Source organism: Bison bison, unplaced genomic scaffold, assembly GCF_000754665.1.
Source record: "Bison bison bison isolate TAMUID 2011002044 unplaced genomic scaffold, Bison_UMD1.0 scf7180017864244, whole genome shotgun sequence".
NCBI classification, from domain to species: Eukaryota; Metazoa; Chordata; class Mammalia; order Artiodactyla; family Bovidae; genus Bison; species Bison bison.
Window position 1 is genome coordinate 2,366,258 of NW_011494816.1, and position 14,219 is coordinate 2,380,476.

The window sequence follows — 14,219 nt, forward strand, 5'->3', positions numbered from 1 at the left end:
CGGGCGCGACAGAACTGGGGAAACGTGAAGTGTGTGTGGTCACATGGCTGCTAAGCTGTGGAGCTCAGGGTCTTCACAGGCACCTATGACCCTCCGGGATGCGCCCCTGCCCCTGTCATACCTCCCACCCCTGCCTTCCCTGGCCCAAGCAGTCACCCACCGGTTCCAATGCCAGAGACCTTGGTACACTAAAGAAGAGCCCCAACTCGACCCTTCCCTACCTCCTGGGCCTGCTCATCCTTCAAGGCTTCTCCCAGATTCCTCTGATGGGCCCTGCTGGGCTGGGTTCCCCTGACCTCCTGCAGGTTCCTGGCCACCTTGTCTTACAACACATCCACACAATGATCTCCTTTGCCCTTCAGCCCTGCTCTGCACCCTTGAGCTCTTAGAGGAAGGGGAGGCTCTTAGTAATCTGTGCCCCCCCCCCACCCCTACATCCTGGGCACTGAGGAAGGGTTTGCTGAAAGGGTGGGGTCATTAAGTAACGAGCATTGAGATTCCAAAGACGTTTAGGTGCCTGTTCCAGAGGGGTGGCCCTGGGGAGAGACGGTAGAGAGGGAAACAGGAGACCTGAGTTTTAGTCCTGGCTTTGCGTGCCAGAGTGCTGTGTGACCCTGGGTGAGGCCTTCCCCCTCTCTGAGCTTCAGTCTCCCCATCTTGTGCCTTGGCCAGGTGTCCTCCGAAGACTCCCAAGCTCAGCCACTGGTTCTCTTCTTGCTGGGGGTGGACGTGGAGTGGAGGTGGGGCTGGAGGTGGGGGAGGAGAGCTGTCCCAGCACCTGAGGGCACTGACCCTCTCCGCTTACCCTCCCCTGGCAGCGCTGGGCACCTGCCGTGGAGACGAGTTCCAGTGTGGGGATGGGACTTGTGTGCCTGCCATCAAGCGCTGTAACCAGGAGCAGGACTGTCCAGATGGGAGTGACGAAACTGGCTGCCTGCAGGGTGAGTGTGGTCAGTGGCAAGGGGACAGCACCCCCTGAGCTTTCCCCTGGCTCCCTGGAGAGAGTGGAGTTAGGAGACACCACCCCTTGGTCCTTATGATGCCTCTTCCCCCAGAGTATTACTTGCCCCTAAACCACCCAGACCCCCTCTGTGCGGGTCCGCATGGCACTAGACGTGGAGCCTTAAGGACTTTGCAAAAGCTGAAAGAGGCCTGGGGGAAGGGATGTGAAGGCACTGCAGGAGATCCAGCCCCCACCCTTTGTCTACATCTGCACCCACAAGCAGGGTCACTAACTGGTTCCCGGACAGGGCAGAGGCAGAGTCCTGCTCCCCAGGGAGCCCCCTTAATTCTCAGGTGGCTCTCTGTCATCACCCTGCAGGAGTAGGGACCCTGAACCCCTGGTCATCTGGAGAAATGGATCAAGGATTGGGCGGTGAGGTTGCCTCCCCAGTTTAGGACCCCTGGAGCACAGGCCCCCTCAGGAGATGGTCCCTGCAGCCCCCAGGGTGTCTGTAGAGGGGCTGCATTTCCCTCCAAGGTCCCTAATGCTGGTAGTTCAGATGTAGACCCCCACACCCTGCCCACCTCCATGATCCTGGTTATCCCTGAGGTCCTGTCCTTCTATGAACAGAGCTCCCACCAACCCTGTATTCAGCTGTCAATCCTGGGCCACCATCTGGAGGCCGGTGGGGGCTGAGTCTGGAGCTCTCCTCAACTCCCATGGGCCCAGCCCACCCCAACCCTCCCTACCTAAGGTCTCACAGGTGCTGTCCACTCTCTTGTCCGGCCCGACAGAGTCAACATGTGAGGGTCCCCGCAGATTTCAGTGTAAGAGTGGCGAGTGCGTGGACGGCAGGAAAGTGTGTGATGCTCAGAGGGACTGCCGGGACTGGTCGGATGAGCCTCTGAAAGAGTGTGGTACAGTACCTGTCTCTGTCCGGCTGCTGGACTAACCCCCGCCCTGTCACACCCCCTCCCGGCCCTCAGGCCACAGCCCTCACCCACCCCTCTGCACATGTGCTGTTCTGACCCTCTCTCTGGACCCGTGTGCTGTCCCGTGGTCTCAGAAGGGGCTCTTTGCCTTTGGGGCCTCTTGTTCTGTGTTTCTGCTAATCTAAGGGCCTTTCCTTTCCGAATGCTCAGAAATTGTGCTTCCTCTCGTAAACACAGCCTCTCTTCAGTTGTTTCAGATTCAGACCTCTGAGTGTGTGCTCACTCGGGAACTTTCTCTCTTTCTCATTGTTTCTGCCCTGCTGTCCTAGCCAGGGCCCTGGCCTCTGAGGCCTTCCAGCCCCCCAGCAGGGGACCCTGCCTTGTAAGAGGCGGGGAACAGCCAGCGGGTGGCCAGACGAGGTCCAGATGAAGGTCACTGGGCTCAGGCCAGGCCTGGGTAAGGATAGGGCAGACCCAGCAGCAGAGGGTGGCACCGTCCTGTGCCCTGAGGAACTTTCTGGGAGACCAGACTCACAGGCTGGACACAAGCAAGGAATGCAAGGAGGCAGTTGCCCTGACGGCCAGAGCTGTCAGGCCGGGTTCCAAGCTAAAAGGAGTGGGAGAGTCTGGACTGCAGGTGGGCGGACATCACCGAAACCCAGGGCGGGCTCTAGGAAGGTTCATTTCTGAGGTCAGTGGCTTGGACAGAGAACCCCTGAGCGGACAGAGCCTAGGCCAGACCCTCCCTCCCCTACCTTCCTGGCAGGCCCGTTTCCACCCAGCACCTCCTGGGCCTTCAGAGCAGATCATTCCCTTGAGCTTCCTGAAACAAAACACTTTTTCCCCTTTTGAAGATTAAGAAATTGATTTCAGGAAGGAAGAGAAGCTGGGAGAAGGTCACTCGGCCTTCGTCTGAGCTTGCAGGTGACAGACTCCCCCCAGGCTCTGCCCTGAAAAGTCCCAGAAGAAGGAAGTTATGGAAAAGAGGATAGGGCGGCAGGAACATCTGAGCCTAGGCGCCCTACCGGAGACTACTAACCTGCTGAACTCTCTTCTCTCTTGTCTTTTGCATGACACTCCAAAGAGACGTATGTACGCATGTGTTTGTGTCTCTGTGCTGGTGAGAGACCAGTGTCTGTATCCATGACTCCTTCTCGGAGGAAGGCAAGGGAGTTGCATCGTGTGTCTCTGTGTGGCTGCCATGTCTGTGTGAATGTGCCTGTGCATGTGAGCTGGTGTGTGAGCATGTAGATGTGTGCATGCAGGTGGGCACTAGTGCTGGGGGCACTGCCCCTTCCTTCCGTGGGGACCCCAAATGCTCCTCAGGCCTCTCTGGACCACTTTCCCTCCCTCCCTCTGCTACAGGCCCCAGCAGACTCACCTCCAGGGTAGATCAAACTGGGAAGGCCCAGACTCCCCTCTTCTGCCTCCATGCTGGCTCTCCAGGGCTGAGGGACCCTCTACCTGTTCTCTGACCCTGACTCACCTCAACCCTGGAGGACTCTGCGCCTTCATCTTTCATGGAAGCCTAAGTCACGTGGCACTCTCCCCTTCCCCATCAGAGCCATCTGGCACCTCCTGCTCCACCCAGTGCTCAGTAAATACGGTGGTTGGACTGCCGCTCCTGCAGAAGGAGGGGGAGGAAGTGAGTGATGGTGACTGAGGCCATGAGTGAGCAGGTGAACAAGTGAATGGATGGCGCTGAGGGAGCAGTATGCAGTGTGCTATGGGAGAGATCAGGGAGGGCTGGGAGTGATGGGAAGACCCGAAGGTGGTGCCCTCCAGAGACCACCCCAGAGCTACCGTGGCTCAGCCCACCCCGAGGTGCTGGGGCTTCCCAGTGTTGGGCCTGGCCGAGTCATCCCCAGCCCGCCAGTCATGGGGTTGCCATGGTCTTGTTCTTTCAGTTCTGCCAACATCCCAGAGAAACAGGAGGCGGCCCAGGGGTAAAGGGGAATATTCCCCCAGCATGGCTCAGGCTGGGTGGGGGGCACCCACAGCTATGCATGGCCTGGGGTGGGAAGCTCAGACTGGCTGTGTGCATGGCCCTGGCTGGCTCGGCACAGCTCTGCTTGGCTTGGCTGGAGTGGCGGGGCAGGGGTCTAATGGGCAGAGGGTGGCACGGCACCTTCCCCTGGCTTGAAGAGTTAACCTTCTGTGATTCTAAAGCCCAGAAGATGCTGTGAGAACTTGGTGAGCCTTGGTCCTGGCCTCTCTGACCTCCACTAGGACCCTGCCAGACGTGGTGAGGGAGTGGAGGATGGGGGAACCAGATCCCTTCATCCCTTGCAGCAGTCGGTAATCTTGGGACCAGACTTGTGACCAAGTGTAGGAATAGGGACAGGGGCTGAGAGGAGAGAAGTGGGGAAAAAGTCCACCATAGTTCACAGTGGGAGAGAACTGACTTAGCAACAGTGCCATGGAGATAGAGGCCTGGCAGTCTTAAATAACCACAGGCTCAGTAGAGGGCAGCCCTTGTAGTAGTTCAGACCCCTCTGGGTGGTAGACTAGCTCTGGGCCCCGTCCAGAGAGGGACATGGACAGAAAGAGTGCATCCAGAGAAAGACACCTGAAAGCCAGGGGACCAGGAATCAGTGCTTTAAGGAAATTCTGAGGGAGCCATTGGACTCTGGCCAACCCTGCATGGCACCAGCTGCCTCAGGGGGAAGTGGGCTTCCCGAGACTGGAGGTGGTTAAGCAAGGGCATTTCACAGGGGGTTCTTAAGGTACTTGACGGTTGGACATGGCACATGCTTACTGAGGTCATGAGGAAGGAGATGTAAGAAACGTGTTTGTGAAAGGAAAGACCTTAGGCAGCCTGGCTGCCTCCAGGCTGGTGATGGACAGAGTCCTGGCCTGGGAGGCAAAGGACCCGAGTTCTGGTTCCACCCTGTCCTGTCTGTGTGTCTGGCCTTAAGCAAGGACCCTCTCTGAGCCTCCTCTTGCCCAGTCACCTGGCTGACGAGGCTGTGGCTCGATGAGGCTCTGAGGGAGGCTGAGGCTGCCCTGAATCTCTGCTTCAACTCCAGGCCCATCCATGTCCCGCCCCCACCCCAGTCTCAATTCCTGGACCCTCAGGAGCCCATGTCCCTCTCTAGGCCTGAACGAGTGTCTGCACAACAATGGCGGCTGTTCCCACATCTGCACTGACCTTAAGATTGGCTTTGAGTGCACGTGCCCTGCGGGCTACCAGCTCCTGGACCAGAAGACCTGTGGTGGTGAGCACCCCCACCCCAGCCCCTCAAGCAGAGGCAGTTCCTCCTGCTGGTTCTGACCTCTGCTCCTCCCCACAGACATCGATGAGTGCGAGGACCCAGATGCCTGCAGCCAGATCTGTGTCAATTACAAGGGCTACTTTAAATGCGAGTGTCACCCTGGCTACGAGATGGACACACTGACCAAGAACTGCAAGGCCGTTGGTCAGTATGGACACTACAAGGTGGGGGCAGGGGAGCAGCTCTGAGCAAGTCCAGGAAGCAGCGTGCTTAATGCGAGGAGTAGGTGTGCACACATACCCCCTCACACACTCAGATAGGAAGTTGCAATATATAGCACACACACAGTGCAACCGTGCACACAACACTGACCATGCATAGAGCCACCCAGAGACTGCACTCACATGGCAGATATAAGCTGGACCATGCTGGCCACAAGTGGCATAGGCAGCCCACACAAAGAGCTGCGTGCAGACCTGACGGTGATCATCAGGTCAGCCGATGGAATTCACTTTATTCATTTGTTTACACTGAACACCTAACATTGTGGTAGGCACTAGAGACTCAACAGTAAGCAAAACAGATTCAAATCTCTGTCCTTATAGGATTTACACTCTAGTAGGTGAAACAGGAAATCAAAAAACTAAGATTCAGTGCATGGCAGACAGTAATTAGGGTTCAGGAGAAATATAAAGTAGAGAAGTCCAAGGGGGCAATGGCTTACGATTTTAAATGAGAGCGGTCAGGAAAGCTCTCACTGAGAAGGTGACATTTGCATAAAGACCTGAAGGAGGAGGAGTGAGCCATGCATGACCTGCAGGAACCAAAAATAGCAGCATGCCTGCTGTGTTGAGATAACAAAGAGGAAGCCAGTGCAGCTGGAGCAAAGAGAATAGGAGGAGATGAAGCCCACAAGGTGACTTGGGGCAGATCATAAAGGCCATCTTGACTATTATAAGGGCTGACTCTCACCATCAGTCCGGGGGAAAGAAGCTTTGGTGGGTTCAGAGTAAAGAGACAGGGTGCCTTCCATTTTAACCAGCTCCCTCTAGCCGCTGTGTTGAGAATAGACCGTCAGGGACAGGGGAGGAAGCTGGTTAACTGCTGCAGAGGTCATTGCAGTCAGCCCGGAGAGAGGTGATGGTGGATTAAACCAGGGTGTTGCATGGAGAAAATGAAAAGTAGACAATGTGAATATATTTTCAAGGTCAGGATTTATTTTGAAGCAACAGGATTTTCTTATGAATTGAATGTAGGATGTGAAACTGAAAAAAGGAGTCAAAGATGACCATGAGGTTTTTAACCAAACGAAAAAATGGGATTGCTATTTAAGGCATTGGGAAAGATGGTAAAAGAAGGTTTGGGAGAATATTGGATTAATTTGGACATGTTAAATTTAACAAAACTGTTTAGACATCTCAGTGGAAGTATTGTGTAGGCTGTTGGATATATGAACCTGGAATTCAGATGCACAAATACCCACTCTGTAGGCTATAACAATACAGCAGCTACAATAATTGACATAGAGCCGGCAAACCCGAAACACTTAGCACCCAAACTGTCCAATGTACAGAATATACATTAGCACATCACATGTAGCTTGCTACCAGTTCCTTCCCCCACCTAGGACAGGCGTGACGTGTAACATAGACTGTATACTTGCAGTGGAGACAACACACAATGGCCCATATATATACAACCCCCACATATCAATATCTAGAGTGCAGTTCCACCAAAACTCCAGTCGTAAACAAACAGGGCACCTGTCACAGTCACAGCTCTCAGTAAAAATCAGTTCAAGATACCCTTTAACCCAGCTCCTGCCCTCAGGAAGATAAGGTGTCTTTGCTCTCATTTCCAGGCGAGGAAATCCCTTGTGGCTCAGCTGGTAAAGAATCCTCCTGCAATGCGGGAGACCTGGGTTCGATCCCTGGGTTGGGAAGATCCCCTGGAGAAGGGAAAGGCTACCCACTCCAGTATTCTGGCCTGGAGAATTCCATAGGTTGTATAGTCCATGGGGTCGCAAAGAGTCAGACACGACTGAGCGACTTTCACTTTCCAGGCAAGGAGATCACAGATTGTCAATGGGAGAGTTGGCCTTGAACCCAGCTTTTCTCCTTTCTCCTTGCACATGGAGCTGTATTTTTCCATGCTCTGTGTCCCATACCCTCCCTGCCACCCCCACCCTGCTTTGAAATGATCTCTATCACTACACACAGGTCACACCCTCAGCCCCAGGCCCCACATGGCTCTGTGCTGGTCCCTCCCAACCCCCAAGGAGCACATTACCCTGGCAGAGATGTGCAGTGACAGGGACCAGGGGCCCTGCAGAAGTGTCAGCTGGAAAACAAGACTGGGAGAAGGCCCAGGCAGCTCCAGAGATAGGTGTTTCTGCTCAGAGACTGCAGATACCTGAGAGTGGCCTGTTACATCTGAAAACAGGCTGGAGGAGTGGCGGCCTGTGCCAAGTTCTAGACCCTCCTAGGCCTGGGGGACAGTGATCTTCCCCATGGAGTTGCCAGGAGTGTTAAACCTTTGATGTTCTTCCTGAAATCTAATCCTAAGTCTGAAAATGAGTTTGTATATACACCAGTTGTGTGTTGTCCCTTTGCATGTGAATGATCTGTATCATATTATACACATCCTGCCCCAGCTACTGGCTCAGAATAAAGTGCATATCCAGATCACAGGATCCTTTGTGATTGGGTCCCTGCTGGCATCTGCAGATTCATCTCTTGCTGTGACCCCAAACACACTCTGTGTAAATTGAAGACTCACAATGACCTCCTTGAATCTCCTCCCTTGAGCCTCACCACCAGCCCTGAGGTCTGTGCTCCATTCTGCAGCCTCAGTCATCTTTGTAACTCATTTGTAACATTCATGTTGCCCCTTCTTGAATGTTGCAGTGGGGCCCAAGCAGAAGAGGAGGCAGCTGTTGGGGAAAAATGCACTGTAGGTAGAAGGACAGCTTGAGCAAAGGCCCTGAGGCAGCAAAGCTCTGCCGTGGGGAGATGATGACAGATAGCCTGGTGGCTGGGACCAAGGTGTTAGGGGGGTGAGTGATGAGGCTGGACAGGGAGCTGGAGTTACTGCAGAAAACCTCCCATACAGGCCAGAGGAAATGGAGTCATCTCAGATTTGGGGGAGTTTATGTCTAATAAAAAAAAAAATCCCTCTTGTTATGTGTGGTGCTTTGCATCTTATGGCTTTTGTACCCGTTATCTCACTTATTTCTCTAACTTGTGAGGTAGGAGTTGCCACCACTTTTTACAGGAGATGAGGTGTCCCCCAGCAAACCAGTGGCAGAGCCTTGGTCTCTAGACCCCCCCACCTGTTGCGCTGACTCTTTCCCTCTCAACCCCCCTGCATGGCAGCTGGCAGAAGCCCATCCCTGATCTTCACCAACCGGCACGAAGTGCGGAGGATAGACCTGGTAAAGCGGGACTACTCACGGCTCATCCCCATGCTCAAGAACGTCGTGGCGCTGGACGTTGAAGTTGCCACCAATCGCATCTACTGGTGTGACCTCTCCTACCGCAAGATCTACAGGTGAGCAGAGGCCTGGCTCCTGCAGCCAAGGCGTGGAGAGGGCCTGACAGAGGAGGAGAGGACCGGTGGCCTCTGCACCCGCTCTGCCCCTAGGTTCCCCCAGGACAGAGTTGGGGCTTAGGAGGGGATGCAGGAGCACAGGGCACGTGGAACTGCCGGGACTTCCCCACCTGCTGGGCCAGCGGAGTCTGAGGGCTTTGTTGGGAGAGCACCTTTGGGCCCACACATGGGGGCTTTGACTGACCTCTGGCGGCCTGGTCGGGCAGTGCAAGGCACAGGATGGTGCCTCTGGCTTCGGCGGGGATTTTCAGAGCCGCTCACATACATGTGTGTTGGATGCTCAGGACTCAAAGATGACTCAGACCTGGGCCTGCCTGGAGGATCCCACTCAGAACACAGTGATATCTCTTGTGATGATCATGAAGGAAAAGTATACAGGACACCTCCGACCCGGTCTGGGGGCTGCACTACACCCAGACCAGCCCTTCACATCACAGTCTGTTCCCAGGAAGGCTCCTCACACACACAAGAAAGTTCTCTCCTGGGAGCTTCTGCGTGCCCAAGTCCCCTTTGGTAGTCATGTCCTTTCTTTGTCCTGAGATCCACTTGGACTCAGGACTGCCGATGACCAGGCCCTGGGTGGACTGTTGAACAGGTGGTGGGATGGATGGATGGAAGCAATGCCAGTGGCTTCTCAATGACAACACAGTGCCTATCACACCCCAGTGCACATAGACACACTCACACTCGCACACCCAGAACCAGCTCGAGCAGTGTGTGTCCAACAGTTGTGACTGAAAGAGGCAGGATTTGATGACAGACTGTGTGTGGGGCTGTAGCAGGAAGAGTTGAAATGAATTCCCACTTTCGTTTTGAGAGTTTCGGTTTCTTGCTTGGCACTTGGGTACCGTTCTCTGAGATGGGACCAGGAGGGGAGAGATGGTGGTGGGGTAGGCAGGCTGAGTGTGGCTGAGAAGAAGGGAATGGGGTGAATAGTTTGGGATGTGATGCGTTCAAGGCGTCCATGAGACATTCAAAGGGGGCCAGTTGGCTTTATAGTCTGAAACTTAGACACTTGTCAAGATCAGAGAATTTGAGTCATGGATGGCCATGGGCACTGTGGAACTAATAGAGCAAAGAGAGGGTCTGGGGAGAAGAAAGCCTTGGGGAAAACAGCGTTTGGGAGACATAAAGCCCTGCTAGTGTTGCCCCCTGAGTGTCTGCTGTATTTTGGCCCCTTGTCTCTATTCTCACTGCCTCAGCCCTTCTGCAGACCCTCTTCGTCTCTCACTTGGACGTGCTCACAGCCTCCTAACTGGTCTCCCTGCCTTTATCCCCTCCCGCTCCAAACCCTTTCGTACTCTGCACGTGCCACAGTGATCTAACTCCCCTGTCTGGCCATGTCCTCTGACCTGTTCAGTTTTACCCTTAGCGCATATTCGAGGGCCATCAGGAGGTGGCCCCTTCTACCTACTCCCCGTCTCACACCCTCACTTACCCCCTCCACCCCTGCCCGCTGGCTCTCTCAGTGTTTCAGAACACGTGCTTTGGCATCTGCACATGCTGACTCTAACCCGACCTGTCTGTTCCTTGTGTTCCTGGTGAACAGAGCCTTCAGGGCTCAACCACAAGGCCTCCTCCAGCCCCCCAGGGTGATGTAGTTTCCATTTCTCTGCTGGTACAGCCTCTGATACTTTCCGTAATCACAGAGTATTGGTGTAATTATTGGGCTATAAATTTCTGTCCCTTCTAAACTGAGCTCCTTCAGGCCAGAGACTGTGGCTGACTCGAGCTTGTGTCCTTACCCTGGTGGCCCAGAGAACCCATTGAATGGAACTGAGCCAAGCTCCTCTCTGGTGCACTGCCATGGCCCAGAGGGAAGAGAGGGGAAGGGCAGCTGCAGACGGGCCCCGGCGGTGGCACGCCTGCCCACGCCAGCCCTGGTTGCTCCTAGCGCCTACATGGACAAAGCCAGCAACCCCGTGGAGCAGGATGTCCTCATTGACGAGCAGCTGCACTCTCCCGAGGGCCTGGCGGTGGACTGGGTCCACAAGCACATCTACTGGACCGACTCTGGCAACAAGACCATCTCCGTGGCCACAGTTGATGGCAAACGCCGATGTACTCTCTTCAGCCGTAACCTCAGCGAACCCCGGGCCATTGCCGTCGACCCCCTGCAAGGGTGAGTGTTCCCACCCCCAGACTGTGCTGGGCGCTCAGTCTGCACACGTCTGTCACCAGAGCTATCTCGAGGGCTTCGGAAGGCCCTGGGCCACCCAGACACAGGCAATGGGGGAGAGAGTCCCTGCGGGCCCCTCAGCCTATGAGCGCCTGACCAGGGGTCCTTGTGCACTGGCTGTCAGGGCACTCCCAGGACTGGGATACTCATCATATCACAGAACTGAGCATCTCAGGGCGCTGGAGACTGTAGATATTCCTGGGGCGGGACGTCTTCCCTCAGGTTGCCATGCGCTGCAGGTGGGCATCTGGTAGGTGCTCATACTCCCAGAGACAGGAGCCCATTACATCCCACACAGCCTGTTTGAGTGGGGGGCAGCTCTGCCCATTGGAAAGTGATCTTTGTTTGTTTCTCACATTCCCAAATCTCTCTGATTGGCCTCTGGGGTTACCTCTGGCTATCTCCTCCCTGCCCTTCCAGACAGCCAGAGAGATTTGAGGAACAAAATTACAGGGTCTACTCTGCTCCAGGCTGCCCACTGCCATCCCCACCCATGTTGCCCACAGTCTCCGGGCCCCTCATTACCCAGGCTGACCTGCTCTGGCCATGCCTCTGTACTGGGAGTAGGGATTCTGAACAGAGCAGGACTCCCTCCCTTCCTCAGTAGTGATGTCCTGAGATGGCATGGTTTTTAAGCAGCTGCATCCTATTGCTTGCCAGAATCACCAGCTTCCTCCTTCTGCTGTTTCCTTAATTGTTAAGCAGCGATAAGAGAACCCTCTTCTTCCAGTCGGGCAGCTGGGGTTGGGGCTGGCCACCCGAGAGGGTGTGTGTGGCCTTGGGAAGTGACTGACAGCTGCCATTTACTCGGCACACACAGGTGCACCCAGCACAGTCCCAGGCATTCTGCAGACACTGAGTCATCTCATTTAACCCCACCTCAACCCTGTTCCCGGTCTGCTGTCATACAGACCTGGGGCTGTACCTGCCATGTCCCCCAAACCATGTGGTTACACCCAGCCCATCCCTAGTCCGTTGTGGATCTGCCAGGGTCCCAGCAGGAAACCCACTGCACACTCAGATGAAGATAATTTGAGGCCGGTTAAACCTTTAGAGCATGAGCCAGTTGGAGTCAGCTTTGTGTGGGAGAGTCAGGGGAATAGACATCCTGACCTCAGTCTGTCCTCTTCCCCCTCCAATATTTTGCTGAATCCAACTGGAAGCCAGACAGCTAGGGAGTCAAGCCCATTGATGTGGTTTCCACGTGCACCAGCCTTTTGCTGTACAGAGCAGAATGGCGATGGGATTCAGAGCAGCAAATGGAAGGGATCCAGAACAATCACTCGGCCCTTTAGCCTGGAGCCAGCTTGGCTGGACACCAGGCTTCAGCAGAGGCATTATGGGGAGGGTTAAGCATGCAGGCTTGAATTTCAACTTAAATTTGAAGCCTGGTTTCTCTGCTTGTTCACATCGTGATCTTAGGAAAGTCAGCCCCTCTGAGCCACAATTTATTCATCTGTAAATGGGACTAGTAATGATACCCTTCTGGGGTAATTGTGAGGCTAGAATGAAAACACTAGTTTGTTCAACAAATAGTAAATGAAGACCTATATCACACACAAACCACCTGCCAGGCATAAAGTGAGGACTAACGCAGATGAGGGACCCTCCCTTAGTGGAGCTTGTAGACTAGTGGGGAAACAGACAGCAAACAAACACACCACACGCCAGAAAGCCTACAAAAATCAACAATGGTGTGAGCGCTGCAGAAGGGAAGAACGGGGTGCTTTAAGAGAAGATAACAGGGAGAACCTACTTACTTGGAGGGGAAGGAAGAACCTACTTCCTAACAGAGGAAGATTCTCTACTGAAAAGACATTGTAAATGGGAAAAGAGTGGGAGCGAAGGCTCCGTGAAGGCCTTGGTGCCCTGAAGGACCTAAGAGAAGCCCTGTGGGGCAGCTGTGAGGTTTGTAAGGAAGGTGGGCGATGGTGCTAGGAGAAATAGCCAGAGAGGTGGGCAGGGCCCTGGTCATGCAGAGCCTTGTCAGCTGTGGTAAGGATTTGGGATCTGATTTTAAGGTCAATAGGAGAAGCCATCATGAAGTTTAAAAACTGGAGAGTGGTAGATCTTAAAAGTCCTCATCACAAGAAAAACCACTGTAGCTATGTGTGGTGCTGGATGTGAACTGGCTTATTACAGCAGTCGTTTTGCAATATATACAAATACTGAATCATTGTGTAATGCACCTGAAACCAGCTCACCTGTCAGTTCTAAGACTGGATGTTCCCATGAACTCTAGAGGTCTGCTTCCAGTCCCCACTAAGCATGATCCAGCGGGCCGTTGAGTCCTTGTGAGCCAGACCACCCCAGTCACGTTCCCTGTCAAGAAGCTCAGCTGGGTTTTCTCTCCTCTAGGTTCATGTATTGGTCTGACTGGGGGTTCCAGGCCAAGATTGAGAAGTCCGGGCTCAACGGCGTGGGCCGGCAGACACTGGTATCGGATGGTATTGAGTGGCCCAACGGAATCACCCTGGGTGAGCCCTGCCTTCTGTTGTAGTGCCTGACACTGACCACTGCCTGGAGCTCCATGGGTCTCATCTCCACATCCCCTCTTAGAGCCAGTGCCTATGTTTCCTGATGGTTTCCCTGGGCTGGCCTCCTCCTGAGGCCTGGCCTGGAGATGTGGGCAGGGAAGGGGCACAAAGGAGCCAAGGTCCAGGCTGCAGTCGCAGGCTCAGCAACTGATCCCCTCGTCCTTTTCCTCCCCAAGATTTGCTGAACCAGCGCTTGTACTGGGTGGACTCCAAGCTGCACCAGCTGTCCAGCATTGACTTCAGTGGAGGCAACAGGAAGATGCTGATTTCCTCCCCTGACTTCTTGAGCCACCCTTTTGGGATAGCTGTGTTTGAGGTGAGCCCCGAGAGGGGAGGCAAGGCTCCTTCAGGAAGCTGGAGCCTAGGAAAGGCTGTTCACACAGGACGACTCCCTGAGACTCGTCCAGGTGGAAACAAAGGGACAGGGAAGCCAATTGGCTCGTCTGTATGCAATATGTGAGCTGCCTGCAAACAGAGGCTTTGCAGTCCCTTGTCCACCTGGCAGCCTCTCCTGTGCTTCCTCCCCAAGGCCCTTCCCCGAGAGCACTTCTCATAGGTAAGTTGCTAGACCTTGTGCCCTCAGCACCCAGCACTGTACCCACATATACAGAAGGTGCCCAATAAAGGGAGGAGGAGGAATGTACATTTCCTTAGTATCGTTTACTATTGGAAATGGCCTGATAGATGCTATTCAATTCAACCACTCGCACTCACTTTTGCTGGATCCTGGGGTCATAGGGGTGAACCAGGCATCATCCTAACCCTCAAGAAAAAAAGACCCCTCCCGCCCCACCCCCCACCAAA

At 54.4% G+C, this 14,219-nt stretch overlaps 1 protein-coding gene across 5 annotated transcripts in view; it reads left to right on the forward strand.

Annotated features, from left to right (window-relative positions):
- LRP8 (low density lipoprotein receptor-related protein 8, apolipoprotein e receptor) overlaps positions 1-14,219 on the forward strand; it is a 90,226-nt gene that overhangs the window by 58,281 nt on the left and 17,726 nt on the right. For 4 of the 5 annotated variants that reach the window (XM_010847157.1, XM_010847159.1, XM_010847160.1 and 1 more), the window contains exons 6-12: positions 819-941; positions 4,974-5,093; positions 5,169-5,294; positions 8,465-8,639; positions 10,594-10,821; positions 13,237-13,355; positions 13,592-13,731. In XM_010847157.1, coding sequence (XP_010845459.1) covers positions 819-941; positions 4,974-5,093; positions 5,169-5,294; positions 8,465-8,639; positions 10,594-10,821; positions 13,237-13,355; positions 13,592-13,731 — 1,031 coding nt within the window. Of the gene's footprint in view, positions 1-818; positions 942-3,782; positions 3,822-4,973; positions 5,094-5,168; positions 5,295-8,464; positions 8,640-10,593; positions 10,822-13,236; positions 13,356-13,591; positions 13,732-14,219 lie in introns of all 5 variants that reach the window. The other variant, XM_010847156.1, reaches the window with a different exon arrangement.